At 41.0% G+C, this 13,733-nt stretch overlaps 1 protein-coding gene across 1 annotated transcript; it reads right to left on the bottom strand.

Moving 5' to 3' along the window:
- Nucleotides 1-23: 23 nt before the first annotated feature.
- Nucleotides 24-9,173, bottom strand: dcbld2 (discoidin, CUB and LCCL domain containing 2). The gene is made up of 15 exons (XM_072444788.1): nt 9,023-9,173; nt 7,784-8,008; nt 6,909-7,046; nt 6,475-6,526; nt 6,326-6,398; nt 4,408-4,541; nt 4,289-4,329; nt 4,002-4,199; nt 3,423-3,547; nt 2,226-2,373; nt 2,015-2,143; nt 1,853-1,946; nt 1,736-1,785; nt 1,522-1,656; nt 24-1,389 (listed from the first exon to the last, which is right to left on the bottom strand). The coding sequence occupies exons 1-15, from the start codon at nt 9,108-9,110 to the stop codon at nt 1,043-1,045; spliced, it is 1,977 nt and encodes a 658-aa protein (XP_072300889.1). The 5' UTR covers nt 9,111-9,173; the 3' UTR covers nt 24-1,042.
- Between the last annotated feature and the right edge of the window lie 4,560 nt (nt 9,174-13,733).

Genomic DNA, 13,733 nt, shown 5'->3' on the forward strand with positions numbered 1-13,733 from the left:
ATTTAAAGACACATTAGCCAAAGTAACGTTTGTTTAAAATCTTTATTTCACTATTTACACAGTGTGAACATAGCACAGTCCCGTAGTGAACAGAAAACACTGGCATTTAGAAATATTGGTGTGATTGTTCAGCATTATCTTATGTGGCAACAGCTAAAAATGCATGTTTGGTCAAGACAACACCAGGAGAAGATGGGAAGGAATGCTGTCAAAGAAAATAAGTCCACATTAAGTAGTGTTGGTGCATATTGTTAGACGACACAGTAAAACAAACCATTAGTAAACAACCTCAATAAAATCACATTTAGGACTGAGAGGACATTTACAAAAAGTACTTGTTGCAATACATCCATCTTATTCCTTGTACCATTTGGATGGGCAGTTTCCTGTTGTAATGGTCTGGATGGCATTAAGACTAAGATCTGTTGGCACAGTAAGCTCTGGTCCTCCTGATTAGCCTCTAAGATGTGTGAAACATTTTGGTCACCAATGTATTTTATTACACAGTGCAATATTGTATTTGTAGGCAGTCGAGATGTTCAGCAGGATGTGATATAATAAATATTGATTTTTAAAAGGTTTGCTGAATATTCTCTCCAAGTTAGGATTAGTTTTATATTAAAGAAACCGTACCGTATGTAAAGAGGGATTTCAAAATGTATTAGGTTGTTTGGTTGAACTTGGTTGACTATGAAACCAAAAAAAACAAGAGAATCACAGTTTCAAAACATAAAAATCACAGAACATCTAGTAGTCACCTCTCATTCATCTTTCATCTCTCTCAAACCTGGCGTAGGCACATTCATCTGTGTTTCAGTGATTGGACTGTAATGGCACTACACAAGCAGATTGTGGCCATGCCAATTAATTTAGGGAATACAGACATCTCCAGATGAACCTAAAGTTCAGGTAGTTCATTCAAGACTCCAGCTCAGGCTCGGGGGGTTGCTGCCTCTTCGTTTGCAGCTCATATTTCAGTCTATAGTCTTGAGCCAGCAGTGAGGCGCAAGGTAAGATTATGTGCATCAAGACTCATTCCTCTTCAGCTCTTCTGAGGTACCTGATAGGTCTGGTCCTCTGAGGCCGTGACCTGTCCAGTGACATTTTTGGGCGTATCGTAAGCGGAACGGCCCAGTTTGCCCGTTTCAGGCTTTGGGAGCATGGAGGAGGATCCCATGAAGCTGCAGACGGCTGTGGACTGGCTCATGTCTACTACGATGGGAGTGGCATACTCTGACCCCGAAGCAGGCAGGGGCTCTGCATAGGGATGCGAGATGGGAGCGTCATACAGGTCTGGATCCGAGTACCCTGGTTCAGGCCCTTCATCTGGTTTAAAAGTGGAGCGTGCACCCAAAGTTGTAACTCCACTGACCAGAGGCTGAGCATATTCTTTAAAACAAAAACATCTCAAATTAAGCCATGTTGCAGAATATTTTGTGCTGTATTAGATAAACTTAACTATTCCATGTGATTAAAGCAGTGATAAATCATTATATTATACTCAATACGTATAATTTGTACCTGCTTGTTCTGCATGTAGGATGGGGACTGCCCCCCTCCCCGTGAGCCGGCCCACCTCACTGCTGCTATACCGAACAGTCTCATCTGCGTCCACCATCTTTGATGGCAGCAGCTGCTTCATGCTTTTCCACCAATCTGTTTATGTTAAAAAAAATGTTGAAGGTAAACTAAAACATACCAAAAACATGCAAAAATAGCCATCCCCATTGGATACCTGTGCGGTCCCAGTGAGGGAGATCATATGTGCCGTCAGTACTTTGTTTTCTGTGAAGAACATAAGCAGTTTATAGTAATAGTGTAATCCTCTTCGGAGTGTTCTTAGTTAGATTACCTGTTTCTGCAGTGACAAGCACAAACCACAGTCAAAATAAGACCAGTGAGGATCATAGCCAGCACTGGAACCAGAACTGCAATCAACGCTATACCTAGAACCAGGAAAACAGTTTGAGTTAAAGCTCATTTTTAGAAGATGAAGTTAAAAAGTTGTACACACCATTTTCCGAGTGTGGAGGCATAGTGGTGTTTCTGATGTCTGGTGTGGCTGTAGTCAGCCCGAGTCGAGGGGGATATTTGGAACGTGGAGTTGGATAAAATGGAGCCATCATTCTCGGCCCTGCCTTCACTGCACACGAAGATTAAAAACAGATTAACATTTTGAACGACTGTGGCTCATTCTCATTAGCCATCGGAGTGATGAAAATTACCTGTGGGGTTTTGGCAGCCAAACAGCTCCAACTTGAGCGCAATTCTTTGGTGCCACAATAAGGGATTTATCCTTACAAATCTGGCCTCTATTGGAGGAATAAAGTTGTTTCTCACCTCATGAAGATAATTAATATTGCCTTGAAAAACCTGTATTGAAATATTTTATTTGTTTATAAAGCACAAATGTCCAAGTCATTTTATATGAAAACTACATTACATGCATACTTAGAAATTACAAGTGAAGCTAGAAAACAGACATTTAAGAAAAATCATCCAATCTATTCCTCCAGAATCTGAACTTCTCTTCAAACGCACAAGTTTACCAATTAACTAATGGACATTTTACATTTAAGGAATTATATGTAGCCTACACTCTTAAAGTTTAAAAACGGAACCTGTGTCCGATAAAAGACACATACACGTTTTTCTCCTTCCGTGTATGGACAGGTCATGGTTCATGTGAAACCTCCAGAATTCCCTCACTGAGCTGCAGAGGCTGCACTAGCTCTGATTCATGATGGGCTTTAGGTGAGCATTCAGATCAGAGAGAGGAGCTTTGAAAGTGGGGACTAATAGACTCCTAAGCTCATTCTGCTTTCCGATTGGATAATAGTCTTGAGATGAAAAAAAATAATTAATACAAACAAATCAGACATCATGTCCAATGTTTTTGTATTTATTTACCGGTATTCATCAACATTACAATTGTTATCAGCAAAAGCTATATTTGATTAATTATGAGTAATCACACAGCCCCAACATAAACCTTTACATAATAAAACATAGTGAGAAGTATTGCTGCCATTGTAAGAACAGAAACATTTGCAGTGTACAAGACACTTTATTCATGTGCACTGCAGCTTTGCCAGTTAGAAATAACTACCTCACTTATAGAAAGCCTGTGAAGAAGTATATCAGACAAACCTTTCCAGTAAATCCATATCCATTCATTATTTATTCCCCAGTGTCCTAAATTGTCCACCACAGCACTTAACTCACCCCACTGACTTGCATCATTTCCTGCCATAAACATCCCTCAGTCGATAACGGCTACTATGGAAACAATTCCAATATGTCTATATGTCATTTACACAGACGTGCCAGTCCATTTTTACAAATACGAGTCCAAACTAACTCTGAATGCCAATGATGTAACACTGCAGTTATTGGATGTATTGATTTTCTGATCGTATTACCTTGTCTTTTGTCGAGTTGGTTTCTCTGAAGCTTTGCCACTGCTGGCCATTAGAACTATAGAGGACTCTGTATGCAGATACATAGTATTGGTACTCTCTCATGGTGGAACCAGTGGTGATTATGCCTGCAACGAGAATAAAAGGAACATCATAAACACAGACATTATTCGCCTTATTCCGGGAGCTGCCCTGGGCGTCGCCATAAGAATCAGAATCGGAAAAAGGCCATTATATTGGACACAAATCACAAACTAATAACTTGTTTAGGTGTTAAGGTGCAACACAGAACAAGAACAAGAACAAGAAGAAGAACAAGAAGGCATACAATAAAGATAGACTCCGAGTTTATACACAATACACATAATTTACAGTTAGTCAGATATTGTGCAAAAATAATTGAGACGCAATGTATAGCTGTCAATCTACTTTATAGCAAATTTTAGCTGCAAGTTCCCGCTTGACGGAAGTGCCAATCCGTAGCAAAAAGAAGCAAAAGTGGGTGGGGCGGAACAAGGTAAATACCATGATAGAATTTGCTTACTATTTTGACAAGATGAAACTTAGTAAAAGTATGTGTACCTGTAATGTTCTTCTCCCTCTTGAGGTCAATCTGTAGAAACTGCTGCTGGTCGCTTTGAGAAGGAGCCCAGGGTGGTTTGTCCGATTTGAGTCGCGCCCCAGTTGGTGCCCACATCCCGCTCCACTCCCACGCAGACGATGCAGTGAGCTGGCTGTCTGCCAACACACCGGACCCCAAACCTAAGGTCCCTAAACAGCCTATCAGAGGTTCACACAGAGCTGAGCGACCAGACCACAATCATAATATTTATAACTGAATAATAAAAGGTGAATATGAACAAACTTACCGCTTGTCTTGAAGGTGAAGAGGCTGTTTGATAAAGTTCCTCTATAAAAGAGAGTTGCAAAATGACATCATGGTCAGATATTAGACACGTCCAATGAATAAGCAACACTTTCGACTTACCCAGTGGAAGTGACATTGTTGGCCAGTGTGCCCTCATACAGAGGGATGCCCTTGCTGCTGACCACATGGATCTTTCCTCCCACAGCATTGGACACAACTCCTGCATGGATGGCCGCTATGCACAAAGGGGACGACTATATGGCAGAGGGGGACAAACATGCCCAATTGCAAAATTACAGAATACTAGACTACCAAAGCCAAATCAAGATCTAGGCTTACAATAACAAGAATGTCAATAAAATACAATCTCTTCTTCTTTTTTCTCTACTATTGATCTTGTGGGAAACAGGCAACGCCTTTGTCTAAAGAAGATTATTTTCATGAATTGGAGTATACGCATGATGATGTCTGGTTTGCATGTACAATTTAAATGGCCACAAAAGCATCATTTTGTGAGTTAGGCAAGGACATTCAGCCCAGTGTGATGACAAGATAATAATAGCGGCTAGATAATATGCTCCTCCTCTGCAGAGCAAAATAACGAGGCACATTGATAATGATTCACCACCAGCTGCGCTGCTATCTGAACCTGCCGTCACATCACGCACAAACCAAAGTCTGCTCTGGCCATGAGCCTCTCCACAGCAGCTGCTGGCCTGAGGTGGAATGTTTTTACTGGAAAAGGCTCACTGGAATTCACAGCTGACACAATTGTGGGAAAACTCTGGTGACCCACAAAGTGACACGCTTGAATACATGCATGTTGTATTATTCACATACTCTGGACACAGGCACAGTAGTCAGAGCAGCCACAAGTCGTCAACACTTTTCCCCCCATTATTCTTAAACGCCTGTAGAACACAAGCCACATCCTAAAAAGCACTGTTCCAAACCACGAAGGCAAACAGAGCTTAGTGCGCTCAAACCACTGTGTCGCACTTAACATGAGCCTGCAGAGCATGAACAGAGCAAGCAAATCAATGAACTAAGGGGTTTAGGTTGATCATTTCAGTTTTTTATTTGAATTCTACCATAAAAACATTATATTAGTAACCAAACACATGAACTAGGGAGGAGAGATTTGCAGCGTGACAGGAATTCTTGGAAATCTAATCTTCCTACAATTTAGAAATTGAAGTCAAAATGACAAATTGTGTGAGCAATAGTCATGAGAACCATTACACAAACTGTAATAGACAAAAAGCCAACATGTCTAAAGCAATAGAACTCTTCTTTGTTGGATTATTTATATATATATATATATATATATATAAAAAATGCAGAAGCTGAAAGATTACTTTATTACAGCACTTTATATACATGTAGTATAGAACCATACTACAAATAATGCTTGTAAATGTATTCAAAAGTACAGGCCAAACCCTTACACCTGCATCCTGGTATTTCTACATCACATTCGCACTCTTGAGGTTTCAACACGTCGCTCACTTTTGCGCGCTCTTGCAGCTGGAATGGATTAGTTGCCTATTATTTTCAGCCAAATTATTATCTCACCTCACATTCACCCCTTGACCTCGCCCCTCCTCTGCGCCTGAGGGGCAGCTTGGTCTGTCCCGGGGCCACCCCCCTCCCTCTTTTCCCATCAGCCACTTCTTCTTCTCTGGCTACAACGCCATGCTCTGAGCATGAGGTCATCAACAGGAGACTCAGCGCCTATGACCTAACTCACAGTGGAGGCGTCATGAGGTCATCTAAGCAGCGGACTGAGTTTATTCACAACAGGTCATTTTAATCAAACCGACACAAATAACTGAGTTTACTCTTAAATTAGAAGCCTTTGTTCTTATCTGACAATAGTAAAACTAAATAATCTGACCCATCATGGCTAGAAATATAATCATTTTGGTCCTGTTTTAAATGGTACAAAAATTAAACCAAAAAACACCCAGAGAGACTCTGAAAAACTCTGCTTGTCAGACAAACTATTTCAATTGTCAATTAAAGATACCGTACTCACGTCTCTATATCCATTTGGTATGGTGCCAGAAATCTCCTCTTTAGATGTTAGGCAGCCCGCCGGACAGTATTTACTGTTACACAGACAGACACAATGAACTTCAGGACTCTTCAAAGCGACAAATGCAAACAAAAAGCAACACCATTCACCTGAACTCAGCCTCGGGGAAATCAGCTCCTTTGTCCAAACAGGTGATTAGATCTGCAAAGCAAAGTGTCGGGACTTGTTTCAAGGCACTAAATCAACACCAAATTCAAAGTAGATTTGGGTTTCAGACTGTAGCAGTTGGACAAACTAAATTTTCAAGACCTAAGAAGTGAAATGGAAAGTAAAGCAGTACCGGCAGTAGAAAAGTGACTGCTTTAGCCTCATCACACAGGGTCAAATTACAAAAAGTATATGTTTTGTATAGACGCACTGGATCTCGGCATGCACTTTTTACTGCTAAGCTAAAACATTAGAAGAACAAAACAATGTCAGCTCTATGAAACGGCGCTTTAAAAACACACAAAACACATTGTATGCATTTGGCTTGATTATTTCAGTCTGATATGGATGACGGGTACAATCCTAAATGCTTTACCAGAGTCTTCTGTCAGGGAGAAGGACAGGTAGAAGCCTCTTCCTCTGTGATGGGTCCCACTCATGAACTGGACCGTGACCTGGTGACCACTCGACTCAATAAGCTCGTTCAACTTCAGCCCCAAGCCACAGAACTTCACTGCATCCCACATAGAAGACGACACAATTAAATGTGATCATTTGTAACACGTTTAACTTATGTAACAACGAAACCAGGATTACAACAATTTGCAATATGCTCTCTCAACAGTCGTATAATTTCTTTATAACAATTCACTCCCTTTTAAACTATAACCAACCAATGGAACAGTGTGGGCTGTAAATTAAAACATAAATGAAATATACAAAAGACGACACACGAGGGGCAGCGTGGCCACAGTAAGTATGTTCATAGTCTGACCAAAAGATTAGTGATAGTGGGTGATGTTGTACTCTTGTCCATTTAATTTTATTAGTACATTCTTTCTTCTTATTTGATTTGATAGACTTTGCCATTATTATTATTCATTATTTTGTGTTGACACCAAAACAAGTTCCTATGAGTGTGAACTTTAATGACAATAGGAATAAACCTTTTTCCTGATGCCACTAACCACATGCATGTACAATATACAGATTGTGTTTACAACAGTCCATTTCTGTGCGATACGTCACCTTCTGTCATTCTGTGATTTAGCAGCACTGATGCCCCACCTTTTCTCTAAGCAAATCATTTGAGTAATCATGATTTCAATTGTGATTTCATTTAAATGCTTGTTTGATTATTATTTTGTCCATAATCCAGCCGCCCTACAATATAGAACTAGAATGATTGTAATGCAGGACAGGTGAAGTGCTTGAGGTGAGAGCGTGGTTATGTAGCTATGGTTCTCTTACCAATCTCACTTCTGTCAGGCCCAATCCCGTTGTAAAGGCGGAGGTAGTTGACCTGACAGTCGCTGTCTTCTATGTCCAGTTCAGCAAATCGAAAGTGGATCCTATTCCCACGAGGGACAGTGATCTCCCACTCACACACTGTGTTGTTGGGGTATGTCCTGGGATAACCCAGAGAGGACAGAGTCCCACTGATGGGGCCAAGCAAGCTGGGACCACAGCCATCACCTGGACGAGTAAACACAGCCTACATTTAATTTATTTCAAACCCATGGTGTGTGGATTAACAGACACGTTAATACAACAATGACAGAGGACACGTCTGGATAAAAGTGCTGTTACCGTCAGGAAGGGCATCCAGTGTAAAACATACACAATAAACAAATACTGGCATGCCAGGATGTGATAAACAGGTTAAGTTAATTGACAATGATAAGAAATGCTATAGTCGCAATGATCTAAAAGGCAAAGACAGAGTGATAGCAGGTTTGGGCAGATGACCCCTGCAGTCATCTTCATGGTGTTAAAAAGTGGATGTTTTGTGAGTCTCTTCTTATGCAAGAGCTCCTCTGTGGACATGATCCAGAAGAACTGGACACAAACAGAACTGCTCTGACAATCGTTAAAGAACAACTGTGTGGTGTTCAGGAAGAGCCATCCCTCGACACAAACTCTGGACTAAAGGTTAAACCAGTGGAAACAGAGAATGTGTTACAGGGATCGACAAAGTGCCCACGTGTTTGTGCAAACCCCCTGCTCCCCACCCCCACCACCAAGCCCACCTGAGCCTGGCCTTCAAACCAAAGCAAGTCCAAACTTTAGGCAGTGTACAGTATTCTATTAATGAAGAACACTCAGGACATTAAGTGCAGTAAGTATTTGGACAATCTGTGGCAAGAAAACGGCCCAACGTGTTAATCAAAATCGCTGTCACTTGTATACAAACCATAAATTAGAAGGAGGCACCAATCTTGTGGACAACGTGACCAAACCCTTAATCTTACCGTCAAGAAAACTGGCTATTAAACTAAACAAACAGCCTAAAACAGAACAGAAAGCGATGCAACCGCAATCTTAGTTTCGTGAAACCGGTTTGCCGAGTTCGGCTTCGCCAGAAAGACCCAGGGTGTGCGCTGTAACTGAACTCCGCGTCCGCGCAGCCATAGCCCCGTAGCCCCGTAGCCCCGTCCCGTCCGCACGCCGCCGCCACGCGCCCCTGTCCCGCGGGGTAACGGCACCAACCTTTCTGCGCCCGACAGCCCTCCGTGGTGAGGATGATGAGAATCGACAGGACGAGACCCCCGGCCCGTGTCGGTCCCCTGCCCACCATTACCACTCTGCCCGTAGCAGCCTGCAGTCTGAATGCATACTGCTGTGTCACCGGCCGCCCCGCTTCAACTGCTGCTAAACATGAATAGAAGTGGACAACAGGTCGAGTGCAGCGCCACGAAGCCACGAAGCCCGTGGTTTCCGTGTCGTGGGCTTGAGCTTTGCCGTGGATCCAGTGGTTTGCGACACTCTCACTCACACAGCACTTCCTCCATCTAAGCCCCTCCCCCCGGCTCTGATCCGGGCCCCGGGCCCCTCAAGCGGCGGGGCCTTTACTGACCGTTGTGTTCACGTTCATTTATTTATTTCAATTGTGTGTTATTTACGTAAACATACATTACCATCACAAAAGGAGCAAGAGAAGAAACACATCTTATAAATATCTGCCCCTTTCTTGAAAAGAACACACAGAAAAAAGACAAGATGCTTCTGAACACATTTTGTTTAGACACAAATTGTTTTACGTTTACGACATGCCACACTTCACTTTGATTTTTTTATTGTTATTATTTAATTAAAATGATTTGGTTGGTATTGCTTGGAACTGTTTCTTAAAGATAAAGAGATTATTATCCAAAGAGTTCCAGAGTTTTACTCCATTTGGGTCTGTGTGGTTCAGGCAAAAAGCAAAGAGATATGATAATAAAGTGGGGAGGTAATCCCTGGTAATTCAGTGTTATTATAATTTGACAATTATGGGGAAATTTGGCCTTTTGATTTTCATGTTTTTCAATTAATGACCTACTTAAATGTACGTAAGTGTAACAGCTTGAAGATGCAGTTGTGGACGATAAATAGTAGCCTGACAAGCAGACAGTAATGATAACACTAGATGGCAGTATTGTGCAAAATGAATGGAAATCTAGAATTCAAGCCACAAACACCAGTCAATTATGCCACTTTACCGACATATAACTAAAACTCTGTAATTACAATCATACAGTGCATTTTAATATCTCTATGAGAAGCCCAGTATGATAACCATATACAATACCTACTCGTCACTGCCCGATCTCGTCAGCACTAAAGCAGGTCAGGGCCTGGTCAGTATTTGAGGGGAGACCGCTGGAACACCAGGTGCCACAGTGGGGCGCTAGAGGGAATGTTCCTGTGTCCTTTGGCAAGACACTTCAGCCACATTACCTTTAAAGTGCTCTGAAGGCGGAAAAATGCTACAGAAATACACTATAATAATAAAAATTATACTTTGCTCAGACAAATTGTATAACAAACACTGCTAGCCCTGAACACGTGCAATACTGACTTAACCATGTGCAATACTGTCATATTCGTGTGCAATTACTGTCGTACTCACAAGCAATTAAGGCCATATTCATGTGCATACAACTAATGTAAATAATAGTGTTTTTTTACTTACCATTAGTCTTAGTATTATTTAGTCTTATGCTAGCTATTTTTACTTTACTTTACTCTACTATTTTATTATTTTATTTTATTATTATTTCATTTTTATCTTTTTTATCTTATTTTATTTTATTTTCCTCCATTCCCTATTAAGATATGAGAGGAGTTTTTTTGTTTTGTTTATAAGAGTTCTTCTATTAAGAGTGTTTGGTTTTTTTAAACTTCCTATAAGTTATCTGTCCTTTCCTCCTGTATCTACTGCGTTGTAACAACGAAATGTCCCCATGTGTGGACAATAAAGGATTATCTTATCTTATCTTATCTTAAAGGGGCCGGAAATGTGAGGGCTGTCGTTTAATTTTTATCATCATTATATATACTTCTCTGAAGTTAAACAAATAAGTAAATAAGTTATTATCTTTAAAAATAATACAATATGGATTTTTTTGTCTGAAGTTAAAAAAGTAGTAAGCAGTAACATAAATGGTTTATTATAAAACTGCCTCTGGTCCTGTGTTAGGTTGACGTATAGGACAGCGAGAGCCGGGTCCCGTGACCTGGCGAGTTTCAGGACTCCCTCTAGTGGTGAAAAGTGTGTACTGATAGAAGACTTTTCAGGTAAGCAATGTTTTACGTCTGTTTTACGTCTTCAGACTGAGTAAAACATTCTATTTTAGGATACATGACCAGACATAAAAGACACTCTGCAACATCCAGTTACTCAAAAGCACAAGTACACAGATGAGTAGCCAACCCTTTACTCACTGGACTATTTCAGTGTTCCCTATGTTCAAAAAGCTCGTCTATTGCATTAAATAAGATTCAATATTGGTAAACAATATTTTGGGCTCAATAGTTACAGAAAGGTAGGCAATTACCAGAATTGGTGATTTATATCTTCAAGGGAAAAAAACCATTTAGAGGGGCTTTATCACTTTTGGAAATATCTTCAAATGGGAGATTGTTGTAAGGGAAATGAAAAATTACCCGATGAAGGAAATCTGGTAGAAACATTTCTGCTACGGCCTCCATTACTCATCAAAGGTTGTGCCCACAGCCTATGGGTCAAAATGTAATATTGAAAGTATTAAAATTAAGGGAGTGTTTACAGAGCCGCGGGTTAGGGTTAAGGTTAGGGTTGGGTTGGGTTGGGTTAGGGTTAGCCATGAGGCTATATGGCAGGGTTAGGGTTAGCCATGAGGCTATATGGCAGTGCCGCGGGTTAGGGTTAGGGTTAGCCATGAGGCTATATGGCAGTGCCGCGGGTTAGGGTTAGGGTTAGCCATGAGGCTATATGGCAGTGCCGCGGGTTAGGGTTAGGGTTAGCCATGAGGCTATATGGCAGTGCCGCGGGTTAGGGTTAGCCATGAGGCTATATGGCAGTGCCGCGGGTTAGGGTTAGAGTTAGCCATGAGGCTATATGGCAGTGCCGCGGGTTAGGGTTAGGGTTAGCCATGAGGCTATATGGCAGTGCCGCGGGTTAGGGTTAGAGTTAGCCATGAGGCTATATGGCAGTGCCGCGGGTTAGGGTTAGAGTTAGCCATGAGGCTATATGGCAGTGCCGCGGGTTAGGGTTAGAGTTAGCCATGAGGCTATATGGCAGTGCCGCGGGTTAGGGTTAGCCATGAGGCTTAGGGTTAGGGTTAGCCATGAGGCTATATGGCAGTGCTGCGGTTCCTGAAACTGCTGGGCCATTTGACCGCGCCGCGGCTCTGCAGCCACTGCCTAAAATTAAACTAGTGACATGCATCTGAAAAACTGATAAATATTGCTGTATGTCAAAAAATGTTGGGAAGAATAAGAGGGCGGGAGTAGTGAGCAATAGAGTTTGTGTTTGTAATTGTCTAATTTTTTTAATGTGTTCATGTTTTATGTTAATTCTGTAACCTATCCCTTAAATTTTCATTTTTTATATTTTTATTTATTTATTTGCATGCTAGATTTGGCGTGCATATTTTGTATGATTTTATGATTTGATACAGCCTATATCTCACTTTTGAATACATTAATATGGCCTGACCTGGTCTGTGATGCTCTCAGAGTTTAACATGACATTTGTCATAACTGCTGTGGTGGGCTTTTACAGACACTGTGTCAAAGATTAACGATCCACTGTATTTGTGTGCCAAATCCCACTGTATACACTAAAGACAATGATCTATGTGTCATCCTACATCCATCATCACCTCTGTGCCCTGCTTGAACACTTGGGGATATAGAAATGTGGAAGAAAACCAGATTTGTCCAGAAAGTGAATGGTCATGTCTATTGGGAGGTGATTTCAGGTGGTGCGATGCAGTTGTTTTTACTACAGCTCCCCTCAGTGGGACACATGTCCATCCTCTGCTTTCCCTTCAGAAACAGAACTATTTATGGAAATAAATCCACTGCACAGATAGATGTCTGTGGACATGATTGCTTTTGTTTGCTATGGAAACTACGCCCTTCATAGTCTCGTCTTCAATATATGGAAAAAGCCCACAGCTATGCACATGAACACATGTTAACACAGTTACAATGTTAAACACAGCATTGTAAGTCTTTTATTATGACGTTCATAAGATCAGTATTCCTTTTAGGTAAAATCTAGAACAAAGAAAGAGATTGTGCGGGGTGAAGTACAGGATTATATTTTCCATGCAGTTATAGACAAAGATGTGCCACTGACCAAGGGCTCAAACATCGGCCGACATAAAAAACAGTGGGTGTTTAAGTGTTTCCTTTGGGGGGTTTTGGAGGCCCTCACTATTCTTCTGTATTTTATGTTATTTTTTTATTTGTTTTGTTAAAACATCCCAATTTTGTATTTTTATTTTAAACAAATTGGTACTGTGTTTGTATGCTGTTGTTGAAAGGTGAGGACAAAAGTAGCTCACACCCCCAGACAGACGTGAGCCTTTGTGACTGGAAGGACATTTAGCATAATAATGCCAACAGTGACTTTTATAATCCAGAGCAGTTAATGTGGCTAAATACCTGCCAATATTTGAAAATGTCGATCATTTCCCGACATTTTGTGAAGAAGTTCAGACTGAGTTCAAGCTCCACATTGCAAATTATTATTAAAAGTAAATATAATATCTAACAATCAATCATTTTTGCTCTGGAAACTTTATAGATCTAGTCTCTCACACTAGACATTATTCCTTCACTCCACACTCAGTAGTGGTAAATAACTTTAAGTAGCTGCCCTGAGATAAACTTAATGTATTTCTTTGATTCTTTTACCTATGCAGATGGCAGATATTCTAAAAATATG

This window comes from Eucyclogobius newberryi, unplaced genomic scaffold (genome assembly GCF_026437365.1).
Source record: "Eucyclogobius newberryi isolate DKJ021-1_F unplaced genomic scaffold, fEucNew1.0.hap1 SCAF_14, whole genome shotgun sequence".
In the NCBI taxonomy this organism is placed as follows: Eukaryota; Metazoa; Chordata; class Actinopteri; order Gobiiformes; family Gobiidae; genus Eucyclogobius; species Eucyclogobius newberryi.